General features: G+C 45.6%; 1 protein-coding gene across 22 annotated transcripts in view; it reads right to left on the reverse strand.

The window, feature by feature from the left end:
- The window catches only part of LOC101902122 (uncharacterized), a 493,329-nt gene that overhangs the window by 472,249 nt on the left and 1,807 nt on the right, over positions 1-19,273 (reverse strand). For all 22 annotated transcript variants that reach the window (XR_009493626.1, XR_009493624.1, XR_009493623.1 and 19 more), the window contains exon 2: positions 6,606-6,686. Coding sequence is in view for 6 of the 22 variants with exons in the window: in XM_059883919.1 (XP_059739902.1) it covers positions 6,606-6,686 (81 nt within the window). In the remaining 16 variants the exon portion in view is untranslated. The remainder of the gene's footprint in view (positions 1-6,605; positions 6,687-19,273) is intronic.

Here is a 19,273-nt window from a genome sequence, read left to right on the forward strand (position 1 = left end):
GACCCTGATGCTGGGAAAGACTGAAGGCGGGAGGAGGAGAAGGGGACAACAGAGGATGAGATGGTTGGATGGCATCACTCACTCGATGGACATGAGTCTGAGTAACTCTGGGAGATGGTGAAGGACAGGGAGGCCTGGCATGCTGCAGTCCATGGGGTCGTAAAGAGTCGGACATGACTGAGAGACTGAACTGAACTGAATGCAATGTACATCTGAATGTACGTTTCAGATACATACTAGACAATTAACAATTCTTTCACTGCAGCTTATGCACAATATATTCTTGTTAAAAACTCATACTGCTTGTCCAAGGTTATTAACATGTTCAAGTCGCTCCTGTTTTTCGAAAACCAGAAATACATAATGATCATGATGCAAGTCATATGAAAAAGTCACTGCTTTTGGTAAGCTTCCCTGGTGGCTCAGATGGTAAAGCATCTGCCTACAATGCAGGAGAGCCGGATTTGATCCCTGGGTTGGGAAGATCCCCTGGAGAACAAAATAGAAACCCAACCCACTGTTGCCTTGAAAATCCCATGAATGGAGGAACCTGGTAGGCTACAGTCCATGAGGTCACAAAGAGTCGGACATGACTGAGTGACTTCACTTTTGGTAAGCTATGAAACGGGTTATTTGCAAGATTTCCTTTACCAGGGATAGGGGAGGAGAATGGATACGAAGCTCCGTCTTTTAAGCAGAAAAGCAGAGAAAAGAGCTCTGGGGAAAAAAAAAAAAAGGCTAGGTGCAGTGGTCAACCCTGCCACAGGTAGTGCCCAGGGCTAATTCCAGGGAGAGCTCCCCCTACAATCTGGTTAGGAGATTGCAACGTAGTTCCAAATCATTCTTAGTCATTTTCTTCTTTCTTTAATGTTGATGGTTTGGAAGTCAGGGAGCGAAGTGCATGTTGGGTTTGTGTGTGTGTTGCAGGGGAAGGGGGGGTTCCCTAAAGTCAAAAGTTTCCAGGTGGGTCTTGAATCATCTGCCACTTTTGAGTTCCAAAAGGAAGACTGTCATTCACCTTGTAAACAGAGCATAACACCTCAGTGATGTACAGATGATAACGAGATTAAAGGCAGTGATTTATCCTTGGAGGGAAAAATCCCAAAAGTGGTCTGCAAACATAGCTAATTGCACAGGCATAGAAGCTGGCTTGGGTATAAAACTTGCCTAGCCCCACGGCACCTGCGTATCTTTATCAATCTCTGCATTAAGCCGGCACGTCGACAATATCGCTTTTGATTAGCAAGCAGAGCTGGTGTCCTGGGGCCGCCTGGTGCTTTATGGATAGGCACAACTCAACTCAGCCAGGTGGTTTATGGTTCCCTTGAACGCACACAGGAAAACCAGAAGCTGCTTGGTGTTACGAAAAGCACCACCTGCGTGGGAGTCCAATTCGATACGCAGCTCTTTGTTTGTTTGTCTTTTTTTTTTTTAGCACGTAGATGATGCAATGCTCAGAAACGGACACCTTTATGTATGAAAGACACACTGTAAATCTAATGGACTCGGGAAGGCTCAGAGCTCTCTTATCTTGGGGGTGACGACTCAGCTGTCACAAATGAGCATTCGAAGCCAGTGTTGGCTGTAACCTCAAGGAGGCAAAGCCATTAATGCTGGCTGACAGGAACATCTTCCGTCTTTGATTTCACTCTGAGCAATTTCAAGAGAAACATTTCACTTTCCGAGAGCTGAACTAGCGCACTAGTTAGAGACTGGCTCATTCCGGGACGATACGCCCAACGGTGAGGAGAAACGCGTGATTACTATTATTACAGAAATGTGCCAGGACTTCCCTGGTGGTCCAGAGGCTAAGACGCCACATTCCCAATGCAGGGGACCGGGGTCAGATCCCTGGTCAGGACACCAGGTCCCAGACATGGCACAACTAAAATTTCATGTGCGGCGAATAAAAAATAAGATCCCACGTGTGGTAAATAAGACCCAGTACAGCCAAAAAAAAAGTGCCGACATCCATGGACTCACAGTTGTACTGAACACAGACTTCCTGGGTATCCCCTAAAAGCCAGCCTACTGGCCGAGAAGTATCTGAGTTATTCTGGGGTGTGTATAGTCTGGGCTATGCAGACCTTAATGACAAAATCAGATGTGACCTTGACTGAGAAAGTCTCAGCCAAGAAGAAGCCATCAAGACCTGTCAGACTCAACTACAGGTCAGATTTTGTTGTTGTTCATGTCCGACTCTTTGTGACCCCCATGGACTGTAGCTCACCAGGCTCCTCCGTCCATGGGATTCTCCAGGCAAGAATAATGGAGTAGGTTGCCATTTCCTTCTCCAGGGGATCTTCCCAACCCAGGGATCGAACCCGGGTCTTCTGCATTGGAGGCAGACACTTTAACCTCTGAGCCATTACCTAAACTCATGTCCATTGAATCGGTGATACCATCCAACCAGCTCATCCTCTGTCATCCCCTTCTCTTCCCGCCTTCAGTCTTTCCCAGCATCAGGGTCTTTTCCAATGAGTCAGCTCTTTATATCCGGTGGCCAAAGTACTGGAGCTTCAGTTTCAGCATCAGTCCTTCCAATGAATATTCAGGGTTGATTTCCTTTAGGATTGTCTGGTTTGATCTCCTCGCTGTCCAAGGGACTCTCAAGAGTCTTCTCCAACACCACAGTTCAAAAGCATCAATTCTTCAGCACTCAGATTTCTTGGTCAACGTCAAATTTTCTTTTGGACAAAGGTCTCATAAATGTTGTCATCAGGCATGTCATACCCAGCAGGGTCCACACCGCCCTGCATGATACTCAGAGAAGTAGACCCGAGATAGTTGGTAAAGCTGTTGATCTGTTTTCAAAATTTAATTCCCTAAGTAACACCTGCTAGCATTCATGAGAAGGCACTTTCAGGAACTGAAACAGTGATGACGTGTTCCCTACATACATGAATCAGAGGAGATGGGAGACTTCAGTCCTGCAAAACTTAGGTGGCCACATGGAAACACAGTGTAGTTCTATTTTAAAGAATTTTCACTATCACAGCAAAAGCAAGACATTCTCTCAGCTTGGGGACTTCCCTAGGGGTCCAGTGGGTAAGATTCTCAATGCAGGGGATACTGGTTCAATCCCTGGTCAGGGAACTAAGATCCCACATGCCCTGCACAGTGCAGCCAAAAAATAAAATAAATTTTAAAAGAAGACTTTAACAAAAGAGAAATTCTCTCATCTTAAGACTCTCAAGAAGCACCATGCTTACTCATATGGTGTTGAACATGACTGCAAAGCTACCTTTGAAAGCCCAAGGAGGGCATTCTAATCAATTCCCTTTGGAAGGAAAATAGCCCCCTAAAGTCTTGATTCCTCCGCAGCAGTGCATTCAGCTGCTCAGTCACCTCTGGCTCTTTGCGACCCCACAGATTGTAGCCCGCCAGGCTCCTCTGTCCATGGGATTCTCCAGGAGAACACTGGAGTGGGTTGCCATTCCCTTCTCCAGGGGCTCTTCCCGACCCAGGGACTGAACCCACATCTCCTGTGTTGGCAGGCAGATTCTTTACCACCTGAGCCACCAGAGGACGGCATAATTTATCATCCAAGCCAGGACACCTGAGAGGGAAGGGGGTGGGCTTATCAGCCGGGACCTGGGCAGGGCGTGCTGGCTGTAACCATTCTGGGTAAACAAGAGGCTACCGTGATTGTTGATGAGATGGCTGGATGGCATCACCGCCTCAATGGATGTGAGTTTGAGTAAGCTCTGGGAGCTGGTGATGGACAGGGAGGCCCGGCATGCTGCAGTCCGTGGGGTCGCAGAGAGCTGGACGTGACTGAGCGACTGAACTGAACAACGATTATCAGAAAGAAGGTTGTGAGTTCTGTTCAGCCATTCTTGCCCCCAACTGCACACTAGACTCAATTGCAGGTGAACACACACAAGTGTGCCTGTGCACACACACACAAGCATATACTGATACTACATCAGCATGCACACATTTACATGTACGGACACATATGCATATGCGTACACTGAGATGTCTAAGCTCTACTCCAGAACAGTTAAATGAGATTTCTGAAACTGGAATGCATCTTGAGCATCGATTTTTAAAAGGTCCCCCAGGCAACATAAATAGGCAAGGAACCGAGAACCACTGACCTGGACACCCTCCCAAGATCTTCCAGCTCTCAAAACTCTGGGATCCTAATTCCTGAGCATGACTTTCTCTCACCCTTGTTATGGTCAACTGCAAACTACTCTCCTTTCCAGAACACAAAAAATTTCACACCAGTACAATAATAACCAACAGTACAGTAATAACCAACATGTATTTACAAAGAGTTTACACTTAACAAAACCTTTTCCCTTTACAAAAACACTTTTTCAACAGTATCTTTTTCTCTTTGCATTAACTCTATGAGAAAGTCAGGTTGGTTATTATGATTATTGACTTTCTATGGGAGAAGATATTGGGGTTTCAGAGATGACGCACACGGGCACCAGGCGTCTAACACAAACAGCATGTGGAGTAATCACGCCCGCGTCTTGATTAGAAACATGGAGGTTAGGAGCACACGCCTGGGGATCCCTACCACATGGGTCTGGATTTCACATCTGTCATTCCCTGGCTTGATAAACTGGGGCAAATTACTCAACCTCTGCATGTATCATCTCTAAAATTAAAATAACACAGATCCTTGCTCTGCAGCAGTGCTGCAAGAATTGGGTAACATTTCACATGGCAAACCTCAGCAGCAGATCCAAAAAATAGTAACAATGTTATTACTATTGCTGTTGTTACAGTTACTCCTTCTGTTACTCGCTTCCCCACCTGCTTTTACTGCTATAATTCCCCCTCCTCCTCCCCTCCCCCTCCTCCCCCTACCAGAACTAATAATAACATTCAGCCCCAAAGGCAGAGCCCTTCAGAGAGACAAGATTAATCACTGTAAACCCCCCTGAGCTAATCTTTACCCGCCTCTCACACACGCTCCCAAAAAACCAGAGGGCAACGTGAGTCATCCTCAGAGAAGCCACTCTGTGAAAGCGGACACACCAGGCGTGTGTCCATGTTGAACCCTGGACGTGTCTGGTACAAAGAGCAAACAATCAGACTCTACACAGATGTTCAGCTGGCTACAGAACCCAGGGGAGAGAGGCCTCAGAGGCCTCACATCTGCCTTCGACGAAGACCCTGTGTCCTGTCCTGGGCAGTGAGGAGTACACTGGGCTACAGGCCTCCAGCAGCAGCCCCGGGGTCTGCTCCCGGGTTTCGGGAGGCCCCAGTCTTTGAGGGAAGTCCCCAGCCAGAGGTAGACCAGGCTCCTCAGTACAAGGGTCTGGTCATGTCTGCCCTGGAGCTGCCCTTGGACCGGCATTGCAGCCTATGGTTCCTCCCCCCGTTTCTCCTCCATCCCTCCTTCACAATACCAGCTTATATTGCTTAGTAGAGAATCCTCAGTGAAAAATAACACAAAACATCCCCATACATGTCAAACAACCCTGTCAAGGACAGCTGGTGGTACCTTACTCAACTAAGACACCATGAAAACCATACAAAATCTTTTGTTTCAAACTGCGTTACTGCATCACTTCCTAAGTTTATTTGGAAGGATTTATAGAGTTACAAAATATGTCTGACTTGTTCCTCTTTCTGATGAAGTGCCTACAGCGTGAGGCTGAAAAAAAGTGATTATAGATCATGTTCTATTCGTGTCATATTTGTTGTGCAAATTAAATTTGTTATGCCACATTAGCTCAAAGATATGAATATTTTAATAATGCTAGATCTATACATTGCAAGGAAAATGAGTTAGAATTTTAAAATATACTCAGTTCCAAGGAATTGGATTTCTTGAGGACACATTTTTCATCTAGAGAGGAAAGGTATTCTAAATTACTGCATTTCCAAAGTAACCATTTAATTTCATTCTCATTTTGATAATTCAGGTTTTTCTACATACTGAAAACATAAAAATAATCAAAACCATTAAAATGGTAGTGGGATCCAGTAATCTATGTGTTCATTATATATAACATTATTATAGTTAAGGATAACAACAATAAAATAGTTACTATGTGACAAAAGGTAGTCTACACTCTTTGTATATATTAAATCATCTGGACTCAGAAATATTTAAAACTTTAAGCATAATAATATCTTCTTATACATATTAACAATTTATTGATTATTTGTCTGGTAAATTAAATATTTCTAATGTTAATATTGTTATGGTGGAAAATAATAACAATTCAACAGTGAAACGGTTCTGACTATGTGACAAACAGAATTCTAGGCTCCTTATACATATTAACTCACTTAGCCTCACACACATTCTATAATTTAGGTGTTAATTACATTATGTTATCCATAAGGTATAACGTAAGGACCTGAAAAACAGAGAGGTTAAGTAAGCTTCCCAAGGTCACACAGCTGTATGTGGCACTTCCCGGATTTGAACCAAACAGTCAGCACGAGTGAGGAAAAACAAATGCTGACTTACCGTAAGCCACAGCCATTAAACTCTCACTGTGAGTGTGTGTCTGTGTGTAAACATATCAGTGTACATGTGAACGGAGTTACTTTACATCCCACCGATGTGACTTAAATGCATCTGAATTTTAAAATCTGAATATGTATGGTCCTGGCTGAGTACTCACCCTGAATATCAGAAGCACGTTCAGTGGGCTTTTGCAGCCTGCCTCTCTTGTCCAAGAGGGTCTCTCCTCTCTGAAGAGTGCCTGGAAATGACACAATGAATGAGAAACGCCACTGGCAAAGCCGGCTCAGCACTCGGGCCTGTCTGCTTTCAGGCCAGAAACAGAACTTTCCAGCTGTACGTCAATCATTTTGTCAGACCTCTCGTGCAGTCAATTAGCAGCAAACAGTCACTGAGCGCCTACTGTATGCCGTTCCCTCTACCAAAACCCAGAGCTTTTACAAGGTTAAGCACGGGGACTTCCCTGGCGGTCCAGTGGCTGGGACTCTGCCTGCCAATGCAAGCAACACGGGCTCGATTCCTGGTCTGGGAAGATTCCACGTGCCGCGGAGCAGCGAAGCCCATGAGTCACGACTACTGAAGCCTGTGCGCCTAAAGCCCGTGCTTCACGCCAAGAGAAGCCACTGCGATGAGGAGCCTGCAAACAGAGGAGCCCCTGCTAGCCACAGCCAGAGAAAGCCCACGCAAAAGCCGGCCAAGACCCAGCACAGTCAAAAAGAATAAATAAAACGACAAAACAGAAGGTTTAAGTATGACTCTAACACTGTTCTGAACTAGCAGTACTCGTATGAAAAGAATCTCATTTATATGAAATATTTATCATTTGTCCCTCTGAGGAACAGTCAATAAAACACCCTAGACTTTTGAAGATGATTCCAAGAGCAGCCCGCTTTTACAGTGACTTATGATACAGTTCTGATAATGGACTTTTTCTCCCAGTGTTACTGAGACATGATTAGTGCACAGCACTGTGTAAGTTTCAGATGGAGAACATAATAATTCGACTTATATGCATCACGAAATGACCACATAGTGGATTAACAATAGTTTTAGGTTTACAGCAAACTGATTCAGTTCTGCATACACGTGTATCTTTTGTGTTTCAAATTCTTTTCCCATTTAGGTTGTTACATAATATTGAGCAGAGGTCCCTGTGCTGGACATCAGGTCCTTGCTGGTTCTCCATGTCAAATACAGCAGTGTGTCCATGTCCATCCCAGACTCCCTAACTTTCCCTTCCCCCATCCTTCCCCCTGGTGACCATAAGGTTATTACAGAGTATTGAGCAGAGTTCCCTGTGCTGGACAGCAGGTCCTTGAGGGTTCTCCATGTTAAATACGGCAGTGTGTCCATGTCCATCCCAAACTCCCTAACTTTCCCTTCCCCCATCCTTCGCCCGAAGCCCCCGCTGCACACACGCAACCATACGTTCATTCTCTAAGTGTGTGTCTGTTTCTGTTTTGTGAACAGACAGTCCATCTGTATCATTTCTTTTTAGATCCCACGTATAAACAATATTATATGCTTTCTCTTTCTCTGTCTGACTGACTTCACTCAGTACGACAATCCCTAGGAGTACCCACACTGTTGCAAATGGAACTAATGATAATCAATGAACTTTTAAAGTCTTTACTCATACTCTGGAATTCCACTGGCCTGGATTCAGCTTAGGAGTCTTTTTTTTAGTATGGAGAAGGAAATAGCAACCCACTCCCGTGCTCTTGCCTGGAGAATCCCGGGGATGGGGGGTGCGGAGCCTGGTGGGCTGCCGTCTATGGGGTCGCACAGAGTCGGACACGACTGAAGTGACTTAGCAGCAGCAACAGCAGTTTATTGCTACCAACCCATCTCCCTCCACCCTCATGCACGTAACCCCATGGACTGTAGCCCGCCAGGCTCCTCTGTCCATGGGATTCTCCAGGCAAGAATACTGGAGTGGGTTGCCATTTCCTTCTCCGAGGAGTCATGTTGTTTTAACAAGTGACCTGATGCCAGGGACTAGGTTGGGTAGGATTTCACATCATCAGTGCCAACTTAAGGCTTACACTCCTGTTTTGCAATGGCTGGGTGCCATCTTTCCTCCTCATGAGACTCTAGCCTACCTGCCTCATTCATTATTACACCATGAGCCTGGGCAAATGTCAAACCCAGAGCACTCACAGGCGACACTGCTGAATAAATACATTCATAGATGAAGCAGACAGTTAATCACCTCTTAACAGGAGTCTGTTGAATAAAACACTTACTTGAAAGTATGAGCTCTGATGGGTGTGTTAAAAAACTTTACCATATTACTTAATAGACAGCCTTGATCTTCGTGTATTTAGTACTTCTGGCACTGACACCCAAGGCAAGTCGTAATTTATGTTTGTTAAGACACAAATTCAGACAGCATGGTTGTAAAAGCCGGTGGGAAGACCTCATTTAGGTGGTGAAAAAGCCTAGCAAATAATTAAACGTCCATATCTAATACAATCTTTCTCCTCTTCACATCATTCACAAGTGCACACTATTACATGTTGATATGATGTTCACGAGTCTAGATTATTGATACGACGTCTGGAAGCGAGATATGCAAAAGGGAGTCTTACATACACTTACTATTAGGTCACTGACTGTATAATCAATCAAGTTACTGGCAGCTTTTATGTTGAAAGTGTTAGTCGCTCACTTGTGTTGACTCTTTGAGACCTCATGAACTGTACCCCACTAGGCTTCTCTGTCTGTCCATAGGATTCTCCAGCCAAGAATACTGGAGTGGGTTGCCATTTCCTTCTCCAGGGGATCTTCCCGACCCAGCGATTGAATCTACGTGTCCTGCATTGCCAGGCTGATTCTTTACCACTGAGCCACCAGCAAGTTATTAGCTTAGATGATCTCATATTGATGGCTTTTTATATAATGTTTTGTACCAAGTGTGAGATAGAAATCTCTATAAAGTAAATTATACATTCCATTTACCTATCAGTGTATGGTATATTTATCACATATATTAATTTTACATGGGTAGTCAATATTTTGTTTCTCTAAATTTGTATCTGTATTCTCTAAATATTCCATGAAGAATGTGTTTCTTTAGAAATAAGAAAAATATTTTATTTCTTAAAATGTAAACTCTTACAGGAGTACAAATAACTCACACTTCTTTGGTGAAGTAATAATGCTGTCTTGAGAAAGCTGAGTGCCGAAGAATTGATGCTTTTGAACTGTGGTGTCGGAGAAGACTCTTAAGAGTCCCTTGGACTGCAAGGAGATCAAACCAGACAATCCTAAAGGAAATAAGTCCTGCACAGTCATTGGAAGGACTGATGATGAAGCTGAACCTCCAATACTTTGGCCACCTGATGCGAAGAGCTGACTCACTGCAAAGACCCTGATGTTGGGAAAGACTGAAGGCGGGAGGAGAAGGGGACGACAGACGATGGGATGGTTGGATGGCATCACCGACTCAATGGATGTGAGTTTGAGAAAGTTCTGGGAGTTGGTGATGGACAGGGAGGCCTGGCGTGCTGCAGTCCACGGGGTCGAACAGAGTCGGATATGACTAAGCGACTGAACTGGAGCGTGTGTTTGTCCAGCCACAAATCCACAAACATAGTTCAAAAGCCTACTTTCAAGTTTCCTGCTGTTATTTAGTTGCTCAGTTGTGTCTGACTCTTTGTAACCCCCTGGACTGTAGCCCCGGAGAAGGCAATGGCACCCATCTCCAGTACTCTTGCCTGGAAAATCCCATGGACAGAAGAGCCTGGTAGGCTGCAGTCCATGGGGTGGCTGAGGGTCAGACACGACTGAGCGACTTCCCTTTCACTTTTCACTTTCATGCATTGGAGAAGGAAATGGCAACCCACTCCAGTGTTCTTGCCTGGAGAATCCCATGGACAGAGGATCCTAGTGAGCTACAGTCTGGGGGGAGGGGGTTCTCAAAAGAGTCGGACACGGCTGAGCGACTGAACCACCACCACCACCCTGGTGGCCACGTCAAGAACTTCTCAAAGAACGTTCGTCCTGATCCTTGGCTACACCTTAAGATTCCCCTGCCAAGAACAGTGGTCGTCAGCCTTGACCACACTTTAGACTCACCTGGGAGCTGTCTGTTTCTTCCTGATGATAGTTTTGACCTCCAGGCTCCATCACAGACTAACCAAACCAGAAGAGTGAAGCTGGAGGGGCGTACACCCTACACTGCAGGAGGGTGTCCCAGGCCCCAAGGCTGAATCTGGGGAAATGGATGTGGTCTGTATTGTCTGCAAGGCCCTTCCTGAGCTGCAAGCAGAACCGGGGTGAGCAGGTGACTCTTCTATCTCAGCAATCTCTCCTCTCCCTCTCAACTGTGCCTGTGCGCAGGAGGGGCTTCCTCCCTGTGCTCAGGCAGGGACTTGCTCTAAATCACATCCTGAGCCCCCTTCCTCCACAGGAAGAAAGGACATCTCCGAGTCTTAGTCTTGAGAACTTTCGTGCTTAATGGTTTGCTACAGGAGAAGCCTCTCATACTGGCTGCTGCTGCTAAGTCGACTCTTTAGTCTGACACTTTGTGACCCCATGGACTACAGCCCAGCAGGCTCCTCCGTCCATGGGATTTTCCAGGCAAGAGTACTGGAATGGGCTGCCATTTCCTCCTCCAGGGGATCTTCCCTACCCAGGGATGGAACCCAGGTCTCCCGCATTGCAGGCGGACTCTTTACCAGCTGAGCCGCCAGGGAAGCCTGAGAATGAATTTCATATTATAAATCTACCTGTCTATTGGGATCTAGGACTGTTGATCATACCGGGGGATTTCTTTTTCCCCCAGGAAAAAATGGAATCAGTCTATACGATTCAACAAATGTGGCTCAATAATGCCTCACAATGGCTCTGCTACCAGTCTCCTGAGAACTCAAGTCCTGACAGAAGATTCAGAAATTATAGCTGCCTTTTCCATGTCAGCCTGGGTCCTTTCAAAATTTCACTTTGACCTGCATTTCAGACTTCTGGCCCATTCTGCTTGTTTAATTTGTAGCATTCCATATAGGGGACGCATCTGTATAGTTTTTAATATTACGTCACTTTCGTCTTAGAAATTCTGTGCAGATGTTGCAAAAGATGTTTTTGAAAGTTTATGTTTGTTATGGCTTTAAAATAAAATATGAAAAACGTTGGTGGACACTGACTAAGTGTGGACTATACTCTTTCCCAATTGCTCTGAAGTGAGGGATGACGGGGAGACATTTGGGATCACTCCCCACTCTACGAAATGTTCTTGGGAGAAGGGCACTGTCAGTATTTTCACTGATGTCAAAAGCAAGCATTTATTTAGCATCTACTTCTTTGTCAAAAACAAACATTATTTAGCATCTACTTCTCTGCCCCTATGTACAGGATGAGATATCGGTAGCACACCAATAGAATCACAGCTTCCTACAGGGAAATTTCACAGGGAAAAATTTGCATCCATTTATACCGATTTCATCAGCAATAGTCTTGTACCATTTCTAATATCCCAAATTGCCCAGATAATGCAAAAAAAAAAAAAAAGTCAAAACTATTCTTGACTTAACGCTAAACAACATTTATGCCAAATAGCATGCACTGCTCATCCAAACATATGTAAAATCGCAACTAACTTTTCAATGCACCAAACATCACTTTTAAGTCTTATTTGTTTTGAGGAAACACTCACCAGATGAATATGTATTGTAAATCTTTGTATATCTAAAGGACTGTCTGCCTGTTTTACACAGAGATTGCATTCTTGCTCAGTCACTAGGTTGTGTCCGACACTTTTGGAACCCCATGGACTGTAGCCCACCAGGCTCCCCTGTCCATGGGATTTCCCAGGCAAGAATACTTTAGTGTGGTACCATTTCCTCCTTCAGAGGATCTTCCTAACCCAGGGATCAAACCCAAGTGCCTTGTGTCTCCTGCACTGGCAGGCAGGTTCTTTACCGCTGAAACACCTGTGAAGTCCATATGAGACGCTAACATCTCAGACTATAATGAGAGGGTTGGGCTTTTGTCTTCTGGGTTTTTCGGTCACACCATGTTTCAACTGCCCTTGTTTGCCCTTGACTATTCTGGGTACCTCTGATGAGTGTAAGAATTTTTACTTTCTTGCAGCACAGCACTGAGCTCATTTCTTCTAATTTAGACCATTCTCTTCTCCAGCTCGATTCTCCATAGAGCCTGGGCTCCATGGAGATGCATGAAGGGCCAGTACCGAGTGGGACTGGGGTCGAATGTGTGTGTTCTGATTCATGGGCCAGAAGGAAATGGCAACCCACTCCAGTGTTCTTGCCTGGACAATCCCAGGGACGGGGAAGCCTGGTGGGCCGCCGTCTCTGGGGTCGCACAGAGTTGGACATGACTGAAGCGACTTAGCAGCAGCATGTTCACCGAAGAGGAGGTCCCGTCTCAGAGACAGCTTCAGCCGCTCAGGAGTGTCCGCCTCTCTGTGACCCCATGGACTGCAGCCCGCCAGGCTCCTCTGTCCATGGGATTCTCCAGGCAAGAATACTGGAGTGGGGTGCCATGCCCTCCTCCAGGGGATCTTCCCGACCCAGGGATGGAACCTGCATCTCCCGCATGGTAGGCGGATTCTTTACCACGGCACCCCAGGAAAGCTGTTATTTAGAGATGACAGCTGAATGCTGGCTTCTTTAACTCAACAAATATTCCTACTGCAGAGGCAACCGTGCTGAGACCGCCAGACCTCCTCCCCAGGAAGGCCTGAGCAACTAGGTCCATCTGGACTTGGCGATGCTTTCCCTCACTGCACACCCATCCTCTGGGGCACTCGCTCCCCCCATCACGGGCCCATGCCATTGGGTCACGACTGGCTGCTCACACGGACTCTTCAGGGACACGCACGTGAAGGAAACAGAACCAGCAGGAGTTCCCCTCCTGAACCTGAGAGGTTGGCAGTGAAAGAACTTTTCCACCAATGTGCTGAGAGGCTGCCAGCAGCCTCCTGGGGGAGGTCCAGACTGCAGGTGGAAACCCAGATGAGAAAAAAACTGGAAAAGGCACAAGGGTGGCCTTGGGATACTGACTAGATGCCCGATCCTGCCACCTCTACGCTTGGTCCAACCGCTAACCCTTCTGATACTTGTCTTTTCATTGGAGGATGATTGCTTTCTGGTGTTGTGAGTTACTGCTGTACAATGTGAATCAGCCGTTGAGTGACTGAGAGAGTGAAGTTGCTCAGTCGTGCCCGACTCTCCTCGACCCCATGGACTGGAGCCTACCAGGCTCCTGCATCCATGGGATTTTCCAGGCAAGAGTACTGGAGTGGGTTGCCATTGCCTTCTCCAAAAGTGAAAGTCGCTCAGTCATGTCTGACTCTTTGCGGACCCCATGGACTATACAACCCATGGGATTCTCCAGGCCAGAATCCTGGAATGGGTGGCCTTTCCCTTCTCCAGGGGATCTTCCCAACCCATGGATCCCGCACTGCAGGAGGATTCTTTACCAGCTGAGCCACCAGGGAATCAGCCGTATGCATACATATGACCCCTCCCTGTGAGACCTCGCTCTCCTCCCCGCATCCCGCCCCTCTGGGTCATCACAGAGCACCGAGCTGAGCTCCCTGTGCTATCCGGCAGTTCCCCACTAGCTGTCCGTGTTACACATGTCACTGTAGATATGTCAGTGCTGATCTCTCAGTGCATTCCACCCCCCGCTTCCCCACTGGGTCCACATATCTGTTCTCTGCGTCCATGTCTGTTTCTACCCTGCACACAGATTCATTGGTACCATTTTTCTAGCTAAACTGCCTCGAAGTTTGAAGAAACTTGAAACGTGAAGATACTTGACGCAGAACTTTCTCTCTGCCTCAGCCAGTCAGATACACCAACTAAAGATTGTATTAAACACACAACCTAAAGATTCATAACTCCTCTAAACAGGTATTATGTGTTAACTACCTCCTAGAAGCTGGCAGCAACCAGTCTGGACGAGACAGTCCCTGCTCCTAATCAACTCTGAACACAGAAGGTGGAGGCGAAACACATCTCTCACCAAAATAAGAGGTAATAAATGCTGTCACGATGCCCCAGGCCTGGTACCAAACAGAAGAGTGGGGTTAATATTGACGGAACTTGTTTGAATTTAATCCCAAAGGGCACCCTGAGACAGAAGGGTCTGTTTAGGCCTTGAAGGATAAGTAAAACGTAATACAACAGACAAATGTGAAAGTACATTCCAGCAAGAAAAGACAGCGAGCTAAAAATGGACAGTTTATCCATCAAGATTTTTTTTTTTAATTTTCGAACGCCAACTCCAGTCTTTGTCTTATATTAGACACTAAATAAAGTTTATTTAAAGAGTGATGAAAGGCATAAAGACAACTGATTAGATATATAGTATATCTGGAGGTAGGACCCTGGCCAATGACGTGACCGCCTTTTATAACACTGTTCTTAATGCAAATTTTGGTCTCATTACAATAACCAACTTTATGACACAACTTCCAAGAAAAGCAGTCATCATGAAGAGTTACCGCCGTAACTGATAAATGCAGGAAGGGTTGCTTTAATTAACTGCTACTCTTCCCTTTTTTTTTTTCTTTTCTAGATGCAAGCATGTTTCCTACACATTTTAAATAAATTCATGCATCCCATTTATTAAACCCTTTTACTATTTTGGGGGGCTTCCCTGATGGCTCAGACAGTAACGAAATCACTTGTAATGCAGGAGACGTGGGTTCAATCCCTGGGTTGGGAAGATACCCTGGAGCAGGAAAATATCAACCCACTCCCGTATTCTTGCCTGGAGAATCCCATGGACAGAGGAGCCTGGTGGGCTACAGTGCATGGGGTCGCAACGAGTTGGACGCGACTGAGTGACTAACACTTGGGTTACTTTACCACTTTTTAGTAAAATTATAAATAACTAAATGTGAAGACCATATACAAATTCCAACCAAGGAAAGGACTGAAGCGATAACAAGGTTGTAATACTTATAATGGCCAAACAGCGCAATCCTGGACGCATAATGAGAAACACACATATTTAAATATCTCATTATTGAGAATATTTCTCATTTTTGAGCCAGTGTAGGGAAGTAGGGTCTGTGTACAGGCTTTGGAATTAGGGAGACTGGGGCTGATAATCTCTGCGTCTGTGTGGATGTAGGAAAACCATTTTAGCTCAGAATTCTCCTTTACTGTCCCACTTGACATCACTGTTGTAAAAGTTACAAGAGACCTTGTGTACAAAGGACTGACATGGGATGGGCAGTCAATAGGTACAATCATCATCAATAGTAGAATTCCAGCAAATAGGAGTACAGGCTAAAACGAAATAGACCAGAATTATTATTTAATCCCTTTGAAATGAGGTGATTAGATAAGTGGATGTTTTGGCAATTAACGGTATTTTTTTTTTTGATAACAGTGTCAGTAATGATCAGATCCTGCAGTCCAAATTAAAACAGAGTGGCATTTTGGTGAATCTGATGAAGCATAAGTCACCAAAGATGACATTCTGCGTATTACTCAGCAACCTCACTTTCCTGACACTGATATAATTTCCCCAATAATTCCCCCCACTGGAAGATCCTCCACGTGCAGGATAACAAGAAGGCCTATTTGCAAATATCCGTACAAACTGTGGATCACAAACAGTCAGGTCAAGGGCAGCGTTGTTTAGCAACAACAATAAAAAAATAAAAATTAAAAAAAAAAAAAAAACAGGGCAGAGAATACAGATTTTCTTTTATTGGGCTTATAAAAGTATTTAGGACTCTGTCCTGCATTTGGTATCCCTCTCCCACCATCACCCCCAATCACCAATACCTAGCTACCAAAGACCTCAACTCCTTTGGTATAAAAAGATATTTTTTAAGTATGAAAATTTTGAAAGCTTATCTGGCCCATCTCACACTTATGCAGAATATCAATTGCGAGTAGTATAAATAATAGAAACACCTGGGAAAAAACCTTTCCATTTGTGATTTCTCAGTTCAGTGTATATTTGGAACCCTTCACCTGTGTAATTAAAACAAAGTTTATACATAAAGGTTACATTTAAAAAAATGCTTCTCTAATGGAAAAAAGCTTGATATTTAGTTTCTAGGCTATGCTAGGATCTGTACTATATATTTTCAGATGTATCCAATTTTCCAGATGTATCCCCTAGTTTTAAACTACACACACACACATATATATACACACACACATTAAATACATACATTTGCATATGTGTGCATGCTTGAGTGCTACCGTCGGTCCAGTCGTATCCCACTCTGCGACCCTATGGACCTTAGCCGTAAGGCTCCTCTGTTCATGGAGATTCTCCAGACGAGAATACTGGAGTGGGTTGCCATGCCCTCCTCCAGGGGATCTTCCTGACCCAGGGATCAAACCTGCACCTCTTGCGTCTCCTGCATCAGCAGGCAAATTCTTTACCATTCTTTACCACTAGCACCACCTGGGAAGCCTATATATATATATATATACACACACACACATATATGTCAAATACATATTACATATGGAATTCATATAGAGTGTGAAAACAAATATTTCCATTTAGAATAGAGTCACTGAGTTTTACTCCAAGTGGTCAGTTCTTCTAGCATATTTCTAACAGACAGAAAGCAGGTGCAACGGAAAAGGCACTTATATTATGAAGAACTGTTCTGCTCGCAAGATTTAGAAATTCAGTTTCAACTCATTGAAGAAGACAAAGAGAAAAGGGTGGGTGTGGTATGGGAAGACCACAGTTGCCTCCCCAGGCCCAACAAACGCCATCACACCTCCCAGGCCAGCTTCTCTGTCCCTGTCTCTCAGCGTGGTGCTGTGCTGTGCTTAGTCGCTCAGTCATGTCTGACTCTGCGACCCCATGGACTGTAGCCCGCCAGGTTCCTCTGTCCATGGGATTCTCCAGGCCAGAATCCTGGAGTGGGTAGCCTTTCCCTTCTCCAGGGGATCTTCCCCAACCCAGGGATCAAACCCAGGTCTCCTGCATTGCAGGTGAATTCTTTACCAATGAACCACCAGGGAAGCCCTGGCTCTGCGCTAACTCCCTCTAAACAGCCTTTATTCCCTCCCTGTGGTGTCATTCACCAACAGCTGCCTACCCTTCCTCCTGAGCAACAACCTGTGGGAAGGAACGCAGCCTCCTTCTCTGTGGGTGCCCAGGGCATGCTCTACTCCAGGACTGCAGAAGTGCCTTCCTCCGAACTCTACGGTGGTCTCGACACAAGGGATGCTTTCACCAGGCCATGGCGACCTGCGGTACCACCTCGATGCCTCTGGGGCAAGGGCGCCGCTGTGGGGGCCAATGCTCTGGCCACAACCCCCTGAAACTGAAGCCTGTGCGTTTCTTCTTTCATCTCCATCAGGCTCAGCATGCAGAGTTCTGGGAGGAGGTGACAGGGGTGAGGAGCTGCCACACGGAGGGACCATAAGGGTGTCACACAGAATGATGGCCTGCCCCACAGACCTGTTCCCCTGTGCTAGGATGCCAAGGCTGGAACACAAATCCCACCACGTGGACGGCAGACTGCAACAGGAGAGACTCTGGCCCTGTCCCTGGGGCAGAGGGGTGGCAAGCATCCCTTGCCTGCATCTTTCTCCTTCTTGATGAAAACACATGATCAAATTTTGTAGAAGTTGAGGACAGACTTCCCTGATAGCTCAGTTGGTAAACAATCTGCCTGCAAAGCAGGAGACCCCAGTTCGATTCCTGGGTTGGGAAGATCCACTGGAGAAGGGAGAAGCTACCCACACCAGTGGGCTTACCTGGTGGCTCAGCTGGTAAAGAATCCGCCTGCAATGTGGGAGACCTGGGTTCGATCCCTGGGTTGGGAAGATCCCCTGGAGAAGGGAAAGGCTACCCACTCCAGTATTCTGACCTGGAGAATTCCATGGACTGTATAGCCCATGGGGTCACAAAGAGCCGGACACGACTGAGCAACTTTCACTCAAATTGAGGACAGGGAAAGCCTTGGGCACTTTGCTTCTGTGCCAGCTGCTGTCGTGGGTGCCTCTCAGAGCTAAGGGTTCACTAGGCCCCAGTTCAGTGTGGACATGCACAGCATCTCCGTGTGCCTGTGTACTAGCACACGATCACGCCTCTACAATTACACATCGACTGCCTCCCTGCCCACTAGGCTCTAGGTGAGGAAGAATGAATCCCTGTTAACTGGGTGTGCCCGGTACCTGCACTATGTCTGTTAAACAATGGGTCCTTAATAAATGTATGATAAATGGCTAGCAAATAAGCCAGTTCAAAACTAAGTTACTGGGGAAAACAGCAACAAAAACAGGCAAAAGATATACTGGGGAAAAAAAAAAAAAGATCTTAAAGGGCAATTAAAGTACTATTCACTCACAAGAGTAATTTACTTAAATCCAACAATCACAACAAATATTTATTAATCATGCACTATGTGAGAAGCAGTATGCACGGAGCTGAGATTAGGAAAACAAATACGCTTAAATCTGATATTCTTCCTTAAGGAAAGGGAACTGAACCTTTTAATTCATTGCATGCAAATGAACCTTTTAATTAGTCACATGTAGGTATGACAAGGGCTAAAAGGGAGAGAAGAGGGATGTTTCTTTATTTTTTAGAGTTTAAATTGTTAAGACTTATATTATAGAGCTCGTGAACACTTTTCCGTGACCCTTAAATGTGGTGGGATCACACTCACCGACAGGGGTGGTAATAACCACTGATCTCATTCTCTCTTTTAACAAAGGATCTCCGAGTCGTGGTGTTCAGCCTTGCTGCCCCAGGGACATAGTGCTCATCTATCTTCTGAATCAACCTGCTTGCTGTTGTTGCTAAACTTGGCAAAGGCCTGGCCTAACACCTGGGGTGGTCTGGCTTAAAGTGACGTGGTGG

Source organism: Bos taurus, chromosome X (assembly GCF_002263795.3).
Source record: "Bos taurus isolate L1 Dominette 01449 registration number 42190680 breed Hereford chromosome X, ARS-UCD2.0, whole genome shotgun sequence".
In the NCBI taxonomy this organism is placed as follows: domain Eukaryota; kingdom Metazoa; phylum Chordata; class Mammalia; order Artiodactyla; family Bovidae; genus Bos; species Bos taurus.